This window comes from Panthera onca, chromosome D2 (assembly GCF_046562875.1).
Source record: "Panthera onca isolate mPanOnc1 chromosome D2, mPanOnc1 haplotype 2, whole genome shotgun sequence".
NCBI classification, from domain to species: Eukaryota; Metazoa; Chordata; class Mammalia; order Carnivora; family Felidae; genus Panthera; species Panthera onca.
The window spans coordinates 63762135-63776855 of record NC_138349.1 but is presented as its reverse complement, the minus strand read 5'-3'; the positions used below and the strand labels follow the sequence as shown (position 1 = coordinate 63776855).

Genomic DNA, 14721 nt, shown 5'->3' with positions numbered 1-14721 from the left:
GACCATGTAAACACTGTTAACTGCTTGTTTGGAATTACACCCTTGTCATCAGACAAGAAAATACACTGGTTACAGTAACAAAGGGGTTCCATTATAACTGCCTCTTAAATTTAAATGGTAAAGATTCAATACATGTCTAAGCCATTGCCTATAGGTAGGTAGTTAACTGTGGCCTCAGACTCAAAACCTCACTTCAGAGCTGTTTTTACTCTCATAACTTATTCAGAGTGGGTACAGAGATGGGAAAAAGTCTAATTTTGCCTTCCAAATCTAGTCTAGCAGTATGTCTGTAAGGAAACAGAAAAACAGTGAGCCATATAATTTTACTTACTAGCTAGACAAGTTCTATCTGATCTGTGAGTCTGTTTCTTCACTTGTAAAACAGAAATAACATACCTATAAAACAGGGCTGACTTACCTGCTCTGTCTACCATAAAGGACTGATAAGGTAAAATGAATACCTTGAAGACTGTTTTCAAATAAAATAAATGAATTTAAAATATCATCTGTCTAGATTACATTTTAATTTGTTGTCTGACTATCCATATTCCACTGCACAACATGTAAGAAAAAAATCGGTAGAATTCCATTTTTCACCACCTAGCTACCTAGTGAAAACCAGGTTAGATAAAATCATCTATGCAGAACTCTTGCCAAAAATATTTACTCGAATCTAGTGAAACAATTAGTCAAAAACAGATTTAGGGACTAGCCTGGATTTTTACAAAATGTCAATATAGTAAAAGACAAAAAAAGAAAAAAGAGGCAATGAGTGATGGGTCCAATTTAGGTAAAAAGGAAACAATCAAAAGACCTGGTGACCAGCTGTAGTTTGTGATCCTTGATGGGGGTCTTAGATCAAACAATAAAGAAAAATTAGAACATTTTAGGGACAATTTGCTCTCTATATATTAGATAATATTTTATCAACAGTAAATTTCATGACTGTGGTAAATAATACGGTCATGAAGGAAATGTCCTTGTTTTTAGCTGAAACATACTGAAATATTCCAGGGAAGAAATGTTATGCTGTGGGCTACTTACTTTCAAATGGTTCTGAAAAAGTTCTCAAACTATGTGAAGAGAAAGCAAATATGGCAACATATTAACAACAGCCAAAGACTCTAGGTGAAAAGTATATAGGTGTTTGTTATTCTATTCTTTCAACTTTTCTGCACATCTGCAATTTTCAAAAGACCAGGCAAAAGTGGACACTGCATAAACAAGACAAGACAAAACAAAACATTGGCAAGTAATGAAAAAATATATCAATTTTCCAATAAAAAATATACTTTTCACAAACCAACCTAATTATCTAAACTAAAATAAATTCACCATGTTTTAATATTGAGCTATATTATTTAAGAGCAACACTAATCTTTCTAAAACACAACACAGATCAATTAAGTGGACCTTAATGTAAAAGGTCTCACTGAAGAAGTTCCTTTAAGAAAAAGCAGTATAATTTCTAAAAGCAGGATAGAAATGGACTAAATGTCATTATTGGAAATGATCACAGAAATTAACTCAAGTCTTTATAGATTAGTAAAACAGTATCCACATGTTTTTCAAGACATACAACTTTATGTTTTTTCAAAAGATAATTTCAAGTCAAGCAGAACATGTACAGTTAACAGATGTGATGGCTCATATTTTACCAGATACTTCAATTCAACCACTCCAAAAGCAAAAACAAGCAAAGTAAAACAACTAGAAACAAGTAAGTATAGACTATGGACAGAAAACATGATACTCTGCTCTAGAAATGCCAAGAAGTGCTCTAGAGTAGGAATGCCAAAAGGGGAGGAACCCTCTAATAAACACTAGATTTAGGTAACAGGTGAAGATAAATTTAAGATCATGCGATAAGTGTGTGTGTGTGTGTGTGTGTGTGTGTGTGTGTGTGTGTGTATGTGTGAGAGAGAGAGAGAGAGAGAGAGAAAGAAAGAGAGAGGGGGGAGGGGGAGAGAGAGAATCAGGCTTTCCTTTTCTGACAGAAGGTTGGACAACTGCCCATCAATCCCCTAAGAAATCAGGAAGTACACCCGGGAATATCTTTTTATGGGTTCATTTGAATACTAACTTTCTAGAAAAAGCATCACTGTAACATGAGCTGTCAGTTTATGTTTATATTATCTCTTAAATAAATTCATGAAAAATTTAAATATCCTGTTAATGTGGAGTTACATTCTCTGCTTTAAAATCTATTTACTGGTATAGATTTCCAATTACTATGTTTTCTTAGGAAATACACAGTATTTCCTTTACTGGATAAGCTCTGTAATAGAAGAAAAAGAGAAGATTAATTTATCTTTATGAACTAACCTATTTTCAGCAGTCCTTCCCTTTCCTTCATAAAGTGGCAATAATGTGAATTGTATGGAAAAGAACAAACTATAAAATGTTATGTCTTTATTTTCAAAACAGCGTTTTATTTACCTTGTTAATGGACACTACCAAAGTTGGCTCCACTTTGGCTTCAATTTCTTCTGGTGTATAAAAACAATAGAGTTTACCCCCTCTTAAAACACAGTACAACCTTCTCCAACTAATCAGGCTTTCTACCATTTGCTGAAAAAAAATTCAAGAAGCCATCAACCTTAATCATTATTTATCATCTTAACATTAAATTCAACAAAATACTTAAATTACCAAAGTTATGTTAGTTTAAAAAAAATTTTTTAATGTGATAGAGTTACCCATTAATTTAATGTACAATAAGTCAATAGTCCAAAATGAAAGAGTAAGTTAATATCACAGAAGAAAGGTTTGGAATTCTCAAAAGCATTAAGCAAATGGAGGTAATGATTACCACATAACTTTTACACATATAGGATCATAAATCAATGCAGTTTTAGAAAAGCTAGTCTATTAAAAATTAGTGCTTCAAATTCCACAGCAATCCATCTAATAACTCAAAAAAATTATAAAAATAACTCAATACTCAAAATATAATTTTCCCTTACTGTTCTCAGAATACTGGAAAATGTTGACTACCCTGTAAGAATGCAAATTTTCTTTCCTCTTAATGGAATCTTTTTTAAAAAGGTATTGATTCACTGAAGCCCGTAATTAATTATTTACTGCATGTAAATAACTGTGGTTATAAATAAATCAGGAGTAGGTGCCACAGAAGCAATTTTGGAAGCCCAGAGGCCTTAAGTGTGCCAAAAGCTGTCTGCCAGGAAGGCCTTCTCTGAAAGGTGGGGAACAGCCCTAATCTGCTTCCACGAGGGGTCCCTGCTGCTGATTGTCCTGCTACGGCCATTATGAAGCAGAGGGACCTGGAAGTGGCTCCTTAGCCATCAAGCCTGCATTAGACCCCTCCCCTTCCCACCTTCTCACCCCCATTCTATGCCTAACATTGGGAAAATAGCCATTTAAAGGAACACTTTAAAAATAATACTTTTTTGGGGCGCCTGGGTGGCGCAGTCGGTTAAGCGTCCGACTTCAGCCAGGTCACGATCTCGCGGTCCGTGAGTTTGAGCCCCGCGTCAGGCTCTGGGCTGATGGCTCGGAGCCTGGAGCCTGTTTCCGATTCTGTGTCTCCCTCTCTCTCTGCCCCTCCCCCGTTCATGCTCTGTCTCTCTGTCCCAAAAATAAATAAAAAACGTTGAAAAAATTAAAAAAAAAATAAAAAAAAATAAAAAAATAAAAAATAAAAATAATACTTTTCATTATCAGAAGACCAAACTGCCAGTATATTAAGATCTAGACTGTAGCTATAATTGTAGGATATTCAAAGTCCTCCAACCTGCTGATGTAGAAATCCTGCAAATGCATCCTTAGCCACGCACGCTGGCTGGGCAACTAGGCGGCAGCACATGTTGCCGTATAAGGGAAGCCAAAATGAAGACTCCTCTAGTTAAACAAGATAGAAAAAAAAGCAAGTTACAAACATGTGTATTTAAGGTCATTATACATTTTCATTTTTTTTCTATTTTGCAATTTTTTTTGCTGTGTATAAGAACATATGTAAAGGCTCATCATACTCAAACAGCGATGCCACTGTTAACGAAAAAATCAAATATGAGAAAATAGGACAGGATGATGTTAAACTGATAATGCTTTTACCCAAAACAGACGTGGAGCTTTTAGTCTCTTGATCTCTGGTTTGATCTTAAAGTATTTAACCAATGAAGGTAGTTCAGGGCATATAAGTAAACTCATTTAAAATAAAAAACATTCTAATAAAATGATTTTTATATGTCAAATTCTACTTCATGTTCTGATTTTCATTGTAATATCTAATAAAGTGATCTGAACATAACATTTCAGAGGACAATTTCAAGATAATGCTTGTATAAGCCTCTTGGCCTTTCTTCTTTCCCTTCCCTTACTGCACAATTCAGTTGTAAGTCACTAGGTAGAGCCCACCCCCACGGGCACCTATGCCAGGTGCTGGAGCCAGGAAGGATGGGAATGGTGAGTAGGACAGCTGTCAAGCACCAGGTGTCAGAGCCTGAATGGGCTGAGGAAGATGGACCACGTGGGACACAGCCCATGGGGGATTTCTCCTCAGGGTGTGGCCTGGTGTGGGGAGTCAAGGCCCAAGCAGAGTGATGTCTACATGGTGTGGCTGCCCAATGTGAGGAGTCAGAATGCAAAGAGTAAGGAGAGTGTGCATATTTGGCAGGTGACTCAGCCATGGCAGTTGGAGTCTGAGAGCAGCAAGGTCACATTCAGTGACCCAGAAAAGTGTGTCAGAGCCCAGTGAGGGGGGCATCTGAGAACAGAGGCAGTGGGCATGGGGTGTCAGAGCACAGGCCAGCTGAGGAGGGTGTCCACTTGAGGTAAGGGAGAGGGCAGCCAGGCAGGGGAACTTTAAGCCTGGGGTGGCCAGGCCTGTGTGAGCCTCAGCAAGGTAAGGAGAGTCTACACGGGGCAAGAGGCAGCCTAGAATGAGGAGTCAGAGCTCCAACAAGGAGAAGAGAGTATCTATTCAAGGGAGATAAAAGAATGGTTGCTTTCAGGAAGGCTGATCAAAGAAGAAAATGCATTAAAGGTACAAAAGACAGGTTTCTTTCTGTCAGAAAAAGGAGTTACAAATGTGTAGAATGAACTCTGTGCTGTTAGATTAGAACTGGATGCACTGGTATGGACTCATGATTTCCAACATACAGAGATTAGGAAATACAGGACAAAACACATAAGCATGTGTACGGCTGTGTCCACTGAGAGCGCCCGTGGAAAGCCACACTCTAACAGTACCACTCTAATATATCTAGAGCCCAGCTCATGTCTTCTAAATATTATTTCCATTACAAAGAACCAGCATTCCTTGGAGAAATGACCGATTCCATGACTGGGGCAAGGAAAGTACAGGATGAACCTGAAATACCTTGTTATGCCATAAAGCAAGGAAGTACTCATGATGAGAACACTGTCAAAAAGACAACAGAACCCTTCTTGAATGTGTTCCCATTGGCCAGATTGGAGACAACTTGAACCTTAAAACAAGCAATGATATTAACAGATTATGATGCACTGAATAAAACAGGAAAACATGAGTCCATATTGATATAAACAAATGAATAAATTGAAAGACCAGTAAGACATACACTTACATAGTTTCAAGCCACCGCCCTCTTCCACACAAAATACATATTAAAAGTTCTTTCAAAGGGGAAACAAAAGAGCAACTTTACAGTAGAGAAGCTGGGCGGACACCACACTAATCAAGTGATCAGAGTAAAAATTATCAGTATTGAGATGAATCAAAATTACATGCCACTTGACAGAACTCAGTATCATTTCTGTGATATTCCTGCCAAAGATGCATATCCTAAGTCTTATCCCAAGAAAACATCAGACAACCCTAAATTTAGGGACCTTCTGCAAAGTAACTGACTATGATGTTTAAAAATATCAAGGTTATTGGGCTGCCTGGGGGCTCAGTTGGCTAAGCATCTGACTCTTGATTTCGGCTCAAGTCCTGATGTTGTGGTTCATGGGTTCAAGCCCCATGTCAGGCTCTGCACTGACAGCATGGAGCCTGCTTGGGATTCTCTCTCTCTCTTTCTCTGCCCCTCCTCTGCTCTTTTTATCTCTCTCCAAATAAATAAATAAACATTACATAAAGTTTTTTTTAAATGTCAATGTTATGAATGCCAAGAAAAGACAGAAGAAATGGTCCAGTTTGAAAGAAACTAAAAGAAGCGTGATAATTAAATGCAATGAATGATTCTGCACTGGATCCTTCTGTCATAAAAGACATTATTGGGACAAGAAGCAATACTTTATTTAATAGAGTTTGAGGATTAAATGGTAGTAATGTATTAATATTCATTTACTGACTTGGAATAGTGGTAGTGATGTAACCAATGTCTTATTAGTAGGAAATATATAATAACATATTTGGAGGCAGTGGAGAATCACGTAAACTTGCTCTCATAAATTCTTTTGGGAAAAAGATCTTGACATTTAACTTGTAACTTTTTTGTAAGTTTGCAATTGTTTAAAAAAGTTCTTTCAAAAAACATTAAGATATTCCCTTAATGTAGTGTGTAGATAGACATACAGCCTTCACATCTGCATGGAAAGAAAGCATTGTGTAATTGATTCCCAATATGTGGCCCTTTGCCCACAATGGACCACACAAAACTGATTTTCAAAGTTTTCAGTGCATCCCTGTTGGTAGTGCCTATAAAATTGCTAGCCATTGGTTGTTACGATTTTTGACCCCAAAGTCAATAATCTGGAAACTCTGGAAAATAACTCTGGAAAATGAAACATTTTTTGGTAAAAGTACAATTATATACAGATGCCATGCCAAGGTTTGGTATATCAGTTACATGAAAAAGATGTGCCTAAATAAAGTACACAAAGGAAAACAAAAAAGTTTTTTAACAACCTGCCTGCTCATTATTAAGAATAGAGCACAACAAATTGTCTGGGACTATTCAAATCTTTTTTACTAATATCTTGGTAAAGCTGCTACCTTTCAGAAATAAAGGGTTTGACCTTGGAAAAATAAATGCATAAATAGAACACAGGCAATGATTCCAAAACACAGGCATAAATAAATAGATATAGGAGAAACTCCTTTTCTAAAATAGGCAGGAAATGAAATAAAAATTCGATAAAAGCAGGCATCTGAGTAAAACATCTGAAATCAACTTTGTGATTTATGAATTTAAACTTTGAAAGCAAATTTCTTTATGTAGCAATCCTAGATTTATGGATGGCTTATGTTCTAAATATCTGTAGGCTAGTTATTTTTAAGTTAGGATACACTTTGTTAAAAAATAGAACCATAAATGATGATTAGCTTTTCATACGAGTTCATAAAGTTTGTTCCATCACTAATGTATCCTGGAAAGTACCACTCGTAACAAATGTGCTTCTCCAGTAAAAGAAGTTTAGATTTCATAGCATGCAGAGAAAAATAATTTCCTCCTGACTATGGTCCTTGGAAAGCAATATTGGATGTAGAATTCCTTTTTCTGCAGACCCCTTGCCATATACTCTGCAATCACCTATCCCTTCTGACCAGGGTCTCTTCACAGTTGAGGACCACCGTGGATGAAGTGCAGAGTCACAGCTTCTTCTCTCTACTTCTGACAGGAAACATGGCATCCATCTAGTCACTTAACCCAGCTGAGGACCAAGTCTTCATGTTTAAAAATACTGCCCATCTTCAGAAGGAGGGCTGTTGTGAAAATCAAATAATGTGGAAATGGCATCTATCATTGTGTCTGTCACATAGCAGCTTCCTGTTATTTCATATCCAGGGCAGTCTCACTCCCCAGACCACGCCCTTTCCATTTTCAGTGCTGCCTCCATCCCTGCACAAATTATCTAATCCAAATGCTTAATTCTTCTTTTCTAACCAAGGGCGACATCAGGACAAAATGAAATGAAACAGGAAGTGAAAAAGCAATTTAACTTTTCACTACTTAAAGATTTTATCTAATTCATTTATATTTTCAAATGGAGAACAAAATGGTGTTTAAAAATGACAGCAACAACAAAAACAAAACACAGGCAAGGGAAAGAATCCAGATAACATCTTAGTTCCCTGTGAGTCAATCTTCACAATGTGGTTTCATTGTTTCATAAAAAGAATAAAAATTTCTTGATGATGAAGATACCATTTTAGCTTTTCCTTTCAATTATCAAGAATAATAAAACTGAGTTATAAATTTTAGAAAATATAGTTATTTCCTCTTGATTTTACAGACACTGACATAACTTTATTCAGGAAAACCCAATGTATTAACATAGATTTATATTAATGAATAAATTTGAGGGTGGCTTTTTTTCAGTATAAAATTGTTTCCTTTAAATTAGAATATTTCTTCTTTTTCCAAATAGGATTGATTTACAAGATTTTAATTCATACACATTCTAGGAATATACCTCCTATGAAGAGTTAGGCATATGGGTTATTGTTTCTTTAACTTTCTTCTGTGGAGTCCACAAACTCCAGTGCCCACAGTTTTGGGTGTTACTCTTTTAAGCGCAGTCTCAGACTTCTCACAGTGTGTGAGTCTGTATTGCATTTCTCTAAAAAAGAGCCATACCACACAGTGCCCGTGCTGATCTACCCATGAGTATTTTATTGAACAAGAGTCTAGTAATATCTTACAGAACACTGAAGACAACTGAGGAATCACTGCTAAAATTAATGCTTCCTTTATGAATTGTATTCTTTTCCTCAACTTTTCGGATGATTTGGTTGAAAGAATGGGGCCTTTCATCATCAATTCCATTATTCACACATGGATAGTATTTTGAGTCTTCAGGTGCTTTAATAGTCATCATCCCTGACCAGAAAGCATAGCAGAGAGAGCACAGCCTGTCCTGGATTATTTAAAGTCTGGCTCACCCACTTCCTAGCTACATGACCTAGCATGTTATATTCTCTAGGCTGCAATTTACCCATCTGTAAAATGTAAATGACAATAAAATGAAGAACTTGTGAAGGTCACAGAACTAGACAGTGCTAGAACTAGAATATGAGTCCAAGGCTGATTGGTGCCACAGTCCACACCATTAATCACTTCATGGTAATGCTTCTTTATAGACACATCCCACAGACAACTAGGAATGAAAATTGCTTAGAAGTGTTTGTTTGTTTCTTTGGTTGTTTGTTTACTTATTTATTTATTTATTTACATTTTATTGTGGTAAAAACACCTAAGAGAAGATTTATCCTCTTAAGAGATTTTTTTAAGTTTATTTATTTATTTATTTATTTATTTATTTATTTAGAGAGAGCGTGTGTGCCCAAGAGCGGGGGGGGGGGGGGGGGGGGCAGAGGGAGAGGCAGAGAGAATCCCAAGCAGGCTCTGCACTGTCAGCACAGAGTCCAACGTGGCACTCGAACTCACAAACTGTGAGATCATGACCTGAGCCGAAATCAAGAGTCAGACACTCAACCAACTAAGCCCGGCACCCCGCCTCTTAATAGATTTTTAAATGCACAATACAGTATTGTTAACAATAGGCTCTACATCATACAGTAGGTCTCTAGAACCTATTCATCTTGCATAGCTGAAATTTTATACCTGTTAATTAGCAACTCCTTCTTTCCCCTGGTAACTGCCATTCTACTCTTGTGCTTCTTTGAATTTGCCTATTGTAGATACCTCATGTGAATGGAACCACGCAGTGTCTGTCCTTCTGCGACTGGCTATTCCAGTTAGTGTGGTGTTGTCAAGGGGCATTCATGTTGTCACATATTGCAGAATTTCCTTCTTTTTTAAGGCTGAATAATATTTCATAGAACAGTGTCTGATACATAATAGACACTCAACATATGATGGCAATATTGATAATCAGAGAACTGACACAAATGAAATGACAATAAACTTCATCTGCTAGATTTTGTGATAAAATCGATAATGCTAATAATATTGCGGACTTCAAATCTTGGGTAAGAAGGGTAGATTGGGCAGACCAATCTTCCCACTGACAACTATTGAAAATGCTGTATCAAATATATTTAAAATTTCTTCCAAGAGCGACAAAAAGGTAACAAGACCATAAGAAATTACCAGTACAAATTTGATGAGAACCAGTGAGTTAAGTGAGCACAGATGCTGTGTTTGTCCTGAGAGCATTTGCCAATCCCAGCAAGGCTGAGGTTATGATTTAATGATCCTGCAAGATGAGGAAGCAGAACAGAAATCAAAGTCTAGGGCCTGAACTATGTAACAAGGTTAATGGGAGATCCTCCCCATGCTAGGCTGACATCCCAGAGGAACCACCGACAGGGTTCCTAGGCAGTGAACCAGAAATAAACCAGCCTTGCTGCCTAGGACTCTCAGTGCCTAGAGATGGGGATACAAGGAGTCCGGAAAAACTCAGACATGATCTTTGAATAAAGTGGGCCCCTAATGATAGTCCCTCCAGGTGCCTGCATCAATTTATTCCTGTACATAAACTTTCGATTTTAATGACAACTATATGAAGATAACCCAATATGCAAGGAATTGAGACATCATGACCTGTAGGAAAAAACAATAGAAATATACCCAGAAAGATGTTATACATCTGAATTATTAGTCACAGGCTATAAAACAGCAATGCATGCTCTTTCACCAAAAACCTAAGAAATAACATTGACAATGCATGCAGGAAACACATCATAAAGGGTAACACACAGAGAGGATAAAGTGAGGACAACTGACACGGGTTTAACAGGCATGCTGGGGGAAAAGAAAGAGAATGGAGGAGCAGAGGCTCTCTGAATGGAAAATTGAGATTTTGTCCAGAACTAATGAAAGACACCAATCAATAATTTAAAGAAGTTAGAGTTCCAAAAGCATCATAAATAAAATTAAATTATGTACCTTTATCATAATGAAACTTCAGAAAACCAAAGCTAAAAGGAAAAGAAAGCTACTGTCACAGAAGTGACACACTGACATGATTTTCAGTAGCTGGTAAAAGAAGCCAGAAGATAGTAGAATTATATCTGTAATATTCAAAAAGAAAAAAATGGGAACTACCAAAATTCTGTATCCTATAAAAATATCTTTCAAGAATGAAGCAAAAAACAGTTATCTTCAAACACAAGAACAAAGGTGTATGATATCAGTGGAACATACTAAAAGAAATTCTTAAGGATTATACTTCAAGCACAAGGAAAATGATCCCAGATGTAAGGTATTAGATACAAGTGGTGCACAGAAACTTTAGGTAAACTTAAATAAATATAAAATGTATAAAACATCTTGTGAAATTAAAAATCAAATAGAATTATAATATATAATAATAGCACACAGATCAGAGAAATGGAGTTTCTGTTCTTGCATTGCCTAAAAAAAGGTAAAACTATCTTTTTTAAGTTTATTTATTTATTTTGAGAGATAGAGGCAGAGACAGAGACAGAGACAGAGAGAGAGAGAGAGAGATGTAGGGCTTGATCCTGTGAACTGTGAGATCATGACCTGAGCCAAAATCAACAGTTGGACACATAATCAACTGAGCCACCCAGGCACCCTGTAAAACTATCTTTTAATTTTAGACTTTAACATATATTATTAATGGCATTTCCAGAAGTAATTTCTAAAAGATGAGAAAAAGAATTACAACTTAAGTTGGAACAAGGAAAAACTGAAATGATGAAACTATCAATCCTTAAAAAGGCAAGAAACAACAGAAAAACCATCACAAAATATATAAGACCAGCAGCAAACACAGGATATGATGGCAGATTTAAACATAAATATTTAATATCATATAATATGGGTTATAAACTATTTGGTATCAAATGCAAAATGACTGCTCCATTAAAAAACACAAAGATTGTCAAACTGGATAAAAATTAAAATCCAGTATATAATCCTGCTTGAAGAGGCATATCTACAATATAAAAATAAGAACAGTTTGAGGCTAAAAGAGTAGAAGAAAGTGCACAATTTAAAAATTGTGTGTATCAAACAATAAAGGCTCAAATATTATAAAACAAAAATAGACATGGCTATGAACTAGAAAAACCCACAATCACAGCAGATTTTATCAGACCTCTCATAGTAATACATAGACTACAATAGTTATTTCTAACAAATAATTAGAATATATAGAACAGACTACTGAATAAAAAAAACTGACAAACCTACTGCAAGAATGATAATAAAAAGACAGAGAACATACAAAAAGCCACTATCAGTTGGAAAGGAGAAACATCACTACAGGTACTGGAGAAATTCAATAAAGCTATTGTGAAGAAGTTAATGCTTATGAACCCGAAATTTTAGAATACACACATATGTATAAAAATATAACTTACTGGGGCACCTGGGTGGCTCAGCTGATTAAGTGTCCAACTTCGGCTCAGGTCATGATCTCACACTTGTGGGTTCGAGCCGTACAACGGGGTCTGTGCTCACAGCTCGGAGCCTGGAGCCTGCTTCTGCTTCTGCATCTCCCTCTCTCTCTGCCCCTCCCCCACTCGTGCTCTGTCTCTGTCTCTCTCTCTCAAAAATAAATAAATATTAAAAAAATTTAAAAATAAAACTTACACTAAAAAATAGAGAAAAGTTCTTAAAATGTAAATGTACAATGTAACAAATAACTATGAGATGAATTTATGCATAACTACTCCCATGTCCAGAAAGAAAATTGCCAACATTATTTCTTAATTATTCTAGATGTAAATGTGGCCCAATTTTTATGGTATTCACTTCCTTGCATTTATTTTTGGTTTTACCACCTATGTGTGCTTCTCTAAATAATACAATTTAGTTTTTTTCTGGTTTGAACTTTATATGGATAAAAATCACATTATGTTTTCTCAGTGACTTGGTTTTTGTTCATTCAGTATTTATATATCTTATTGCTTAAAGTATTTCATTATATGATTATATCAGTATGTAACTTATTTAGTTATTTTTAATAGTTGTAGGGTTCTTTAGGTTTATGGTTTCTTGGATCAGTTTTAGTAAATTATATATATATATATATTTTTTTTAATTTTTTTTAATGTTTATTTATTTTTGAGAGAGACAGAGACAGAATGTGAGTGGGTTAAGGGCAGAGAGAGAAGGAGACACAGAAGCAGAGGCAGGCTCCAGGCTCTGAGCTGTCAGCACAGAGCCCGACACGGCTCGAACTCACGAGCCGCAAGATCATGACCTGAGCCGAAGTTGGACACTCAACCGACTGAGCCACCCAGCCACCCCTAACGTAAGTTTTAGCATAAAACTTAAAAAATATTGTTGTAAAAACATCTATCTCATCAGTACAGAGCCACGCATCCTTACAACAATATGTACAAATAGGGTAGTACGTAATTTTATATATTCTGCTTCAGAAAATGGACAAGAATAAGTGGCCAAGTTATATTTCCAAACTACTTTACCATCACCACTCTGTATGATTCCTCATAGGTAAAATAATCTGGGAGAATGGAGAATGCTTATGCTAAATTTTATGAACCTTCCTAATTGCTTAAGTCCCTTTTTCACCTTGCTGTATTATTATTATTATTTTTTTGGCGGGGGACACACTACAACTATCAATATTATCCAGAGATAACACAGCTAAGATTAATTTGGTCCTACCTTCCCCAATCTTCTGTTTCTACCAACATAAGGGTTGGCTTCCTCAAATTCAACTTTAAAAATAAGATAGGTGGGTGGGAGAGAGAGGAGGGTGGATGATGAGTATTGAGGAAGGCACCTTTTGGGATGAGCACTGGGTGTTGTATGGAAACCAATTTGACAATAAATTTCATATTAAAAAAATAAAATAAAATAAAAAAATAAAAATAAAAATAAGATAGGTCTTTGCCAACTAGAAGGGTGTTGAAGTAATCAATTTCAAGTCCAAGACAAGGATTCAGAATACACAAAACCCTTTCTGTTCTCACTGAGCTAGTAGCCTCACAAACAAATCTCTGGCAAATGGCATGAGGGAAACATAACATTTTTTTCTCTTTTGGGGGAGGAGATGGACATATTAGAAAGAACCTACAGAATCATGCATGCCTACATTATTTAAGCCAACATCTGCTTCAGAGGGGCATACTAAAATTAGAAATTACTACTGCCACAATGTTATCTATTGACATAACATACACAGTAAGTAAAATATAGACTGTACTCACGATTTCCATTAATGGACAGATTATGGGTCTTGAAGCTATCCTCAGCACTTTCCAAGGTCAGAGTAGTATGCGCTAGCAAATTATATTTTGTACCCCTAAGAATAGAGAGAAATAAGACATACCTTAAGTATTTTAGTATATTTTCTACTACATAAAATAGTTAGATGTTCAACAACAGAAAATAAACAACCTGACTAAAAACCAGGCAAAGATCTTGAATAGACATTTCTCCAAAGAAGATATACAAATGGCCTATAAAAACATGAAAATATGCTCAAGATCATGAATTATTAGGAAAATGCAAATTAAAACCCACAATGAGATTCCACTTCACATCCATTAGGATATGTTCTATTAAAAATAACAAAACAAAACAGAAAATAGTTAAGTGTTGGGTAGAATGTAGACAAACCAGAACCTTTGTATATTCCTAATGAGAAAGTAAAAATGCTGTAGCCACTATGGAAAATGGTTCAGTGTTTCCTCAAAAAATTAGAAATAGAATTACCATATGATTCAGGAATTACACTTCTGGGTATATACCCAAAAGAACTTAAAAGTAGGGACTCAAACGGATATATGTACACCTGTATAAATAGCAGCATTACTCACAATAGCCAAATAGTAGAAGAAGGCCAACTGTCCATTCAAAGGATGAAAGA

At 35.9% G+C, this 14721-nt stretch overlaps 1 protein-coding gene across 3 annotated transcripts in view; it reads right to left on the bottom strand.

The window, feature by feature from the left end:
- The window catches only part of RTKN2 (rhotekin 2), a 72114-nt gene that overhangs the window by 17835 nt on the left and 39558 nt on the right, over window positions 1-14721 (bottom strand). For all 3 annotated transcript variants that reach the window (XM_060642663.3, XM_060642664.3, XM_078434299.2), the window contains 3 exons: window positions 14060-14154; window positions 3755-3861; window positions 2440-2571 (listed from right to left, as the gene is read on the bottom strand). In XM_060642663.3, the coding sequence (XP_060498646.3) occupies window positions 2440-2571; window positions 3755-3861; window positions 14060-14154 (334 nt within the window). The remainder of the gene's footprint in view (window positions 1-2439; window positions 2572-3754; window positions 3862-14059; window positions 14155-14721) is intronic.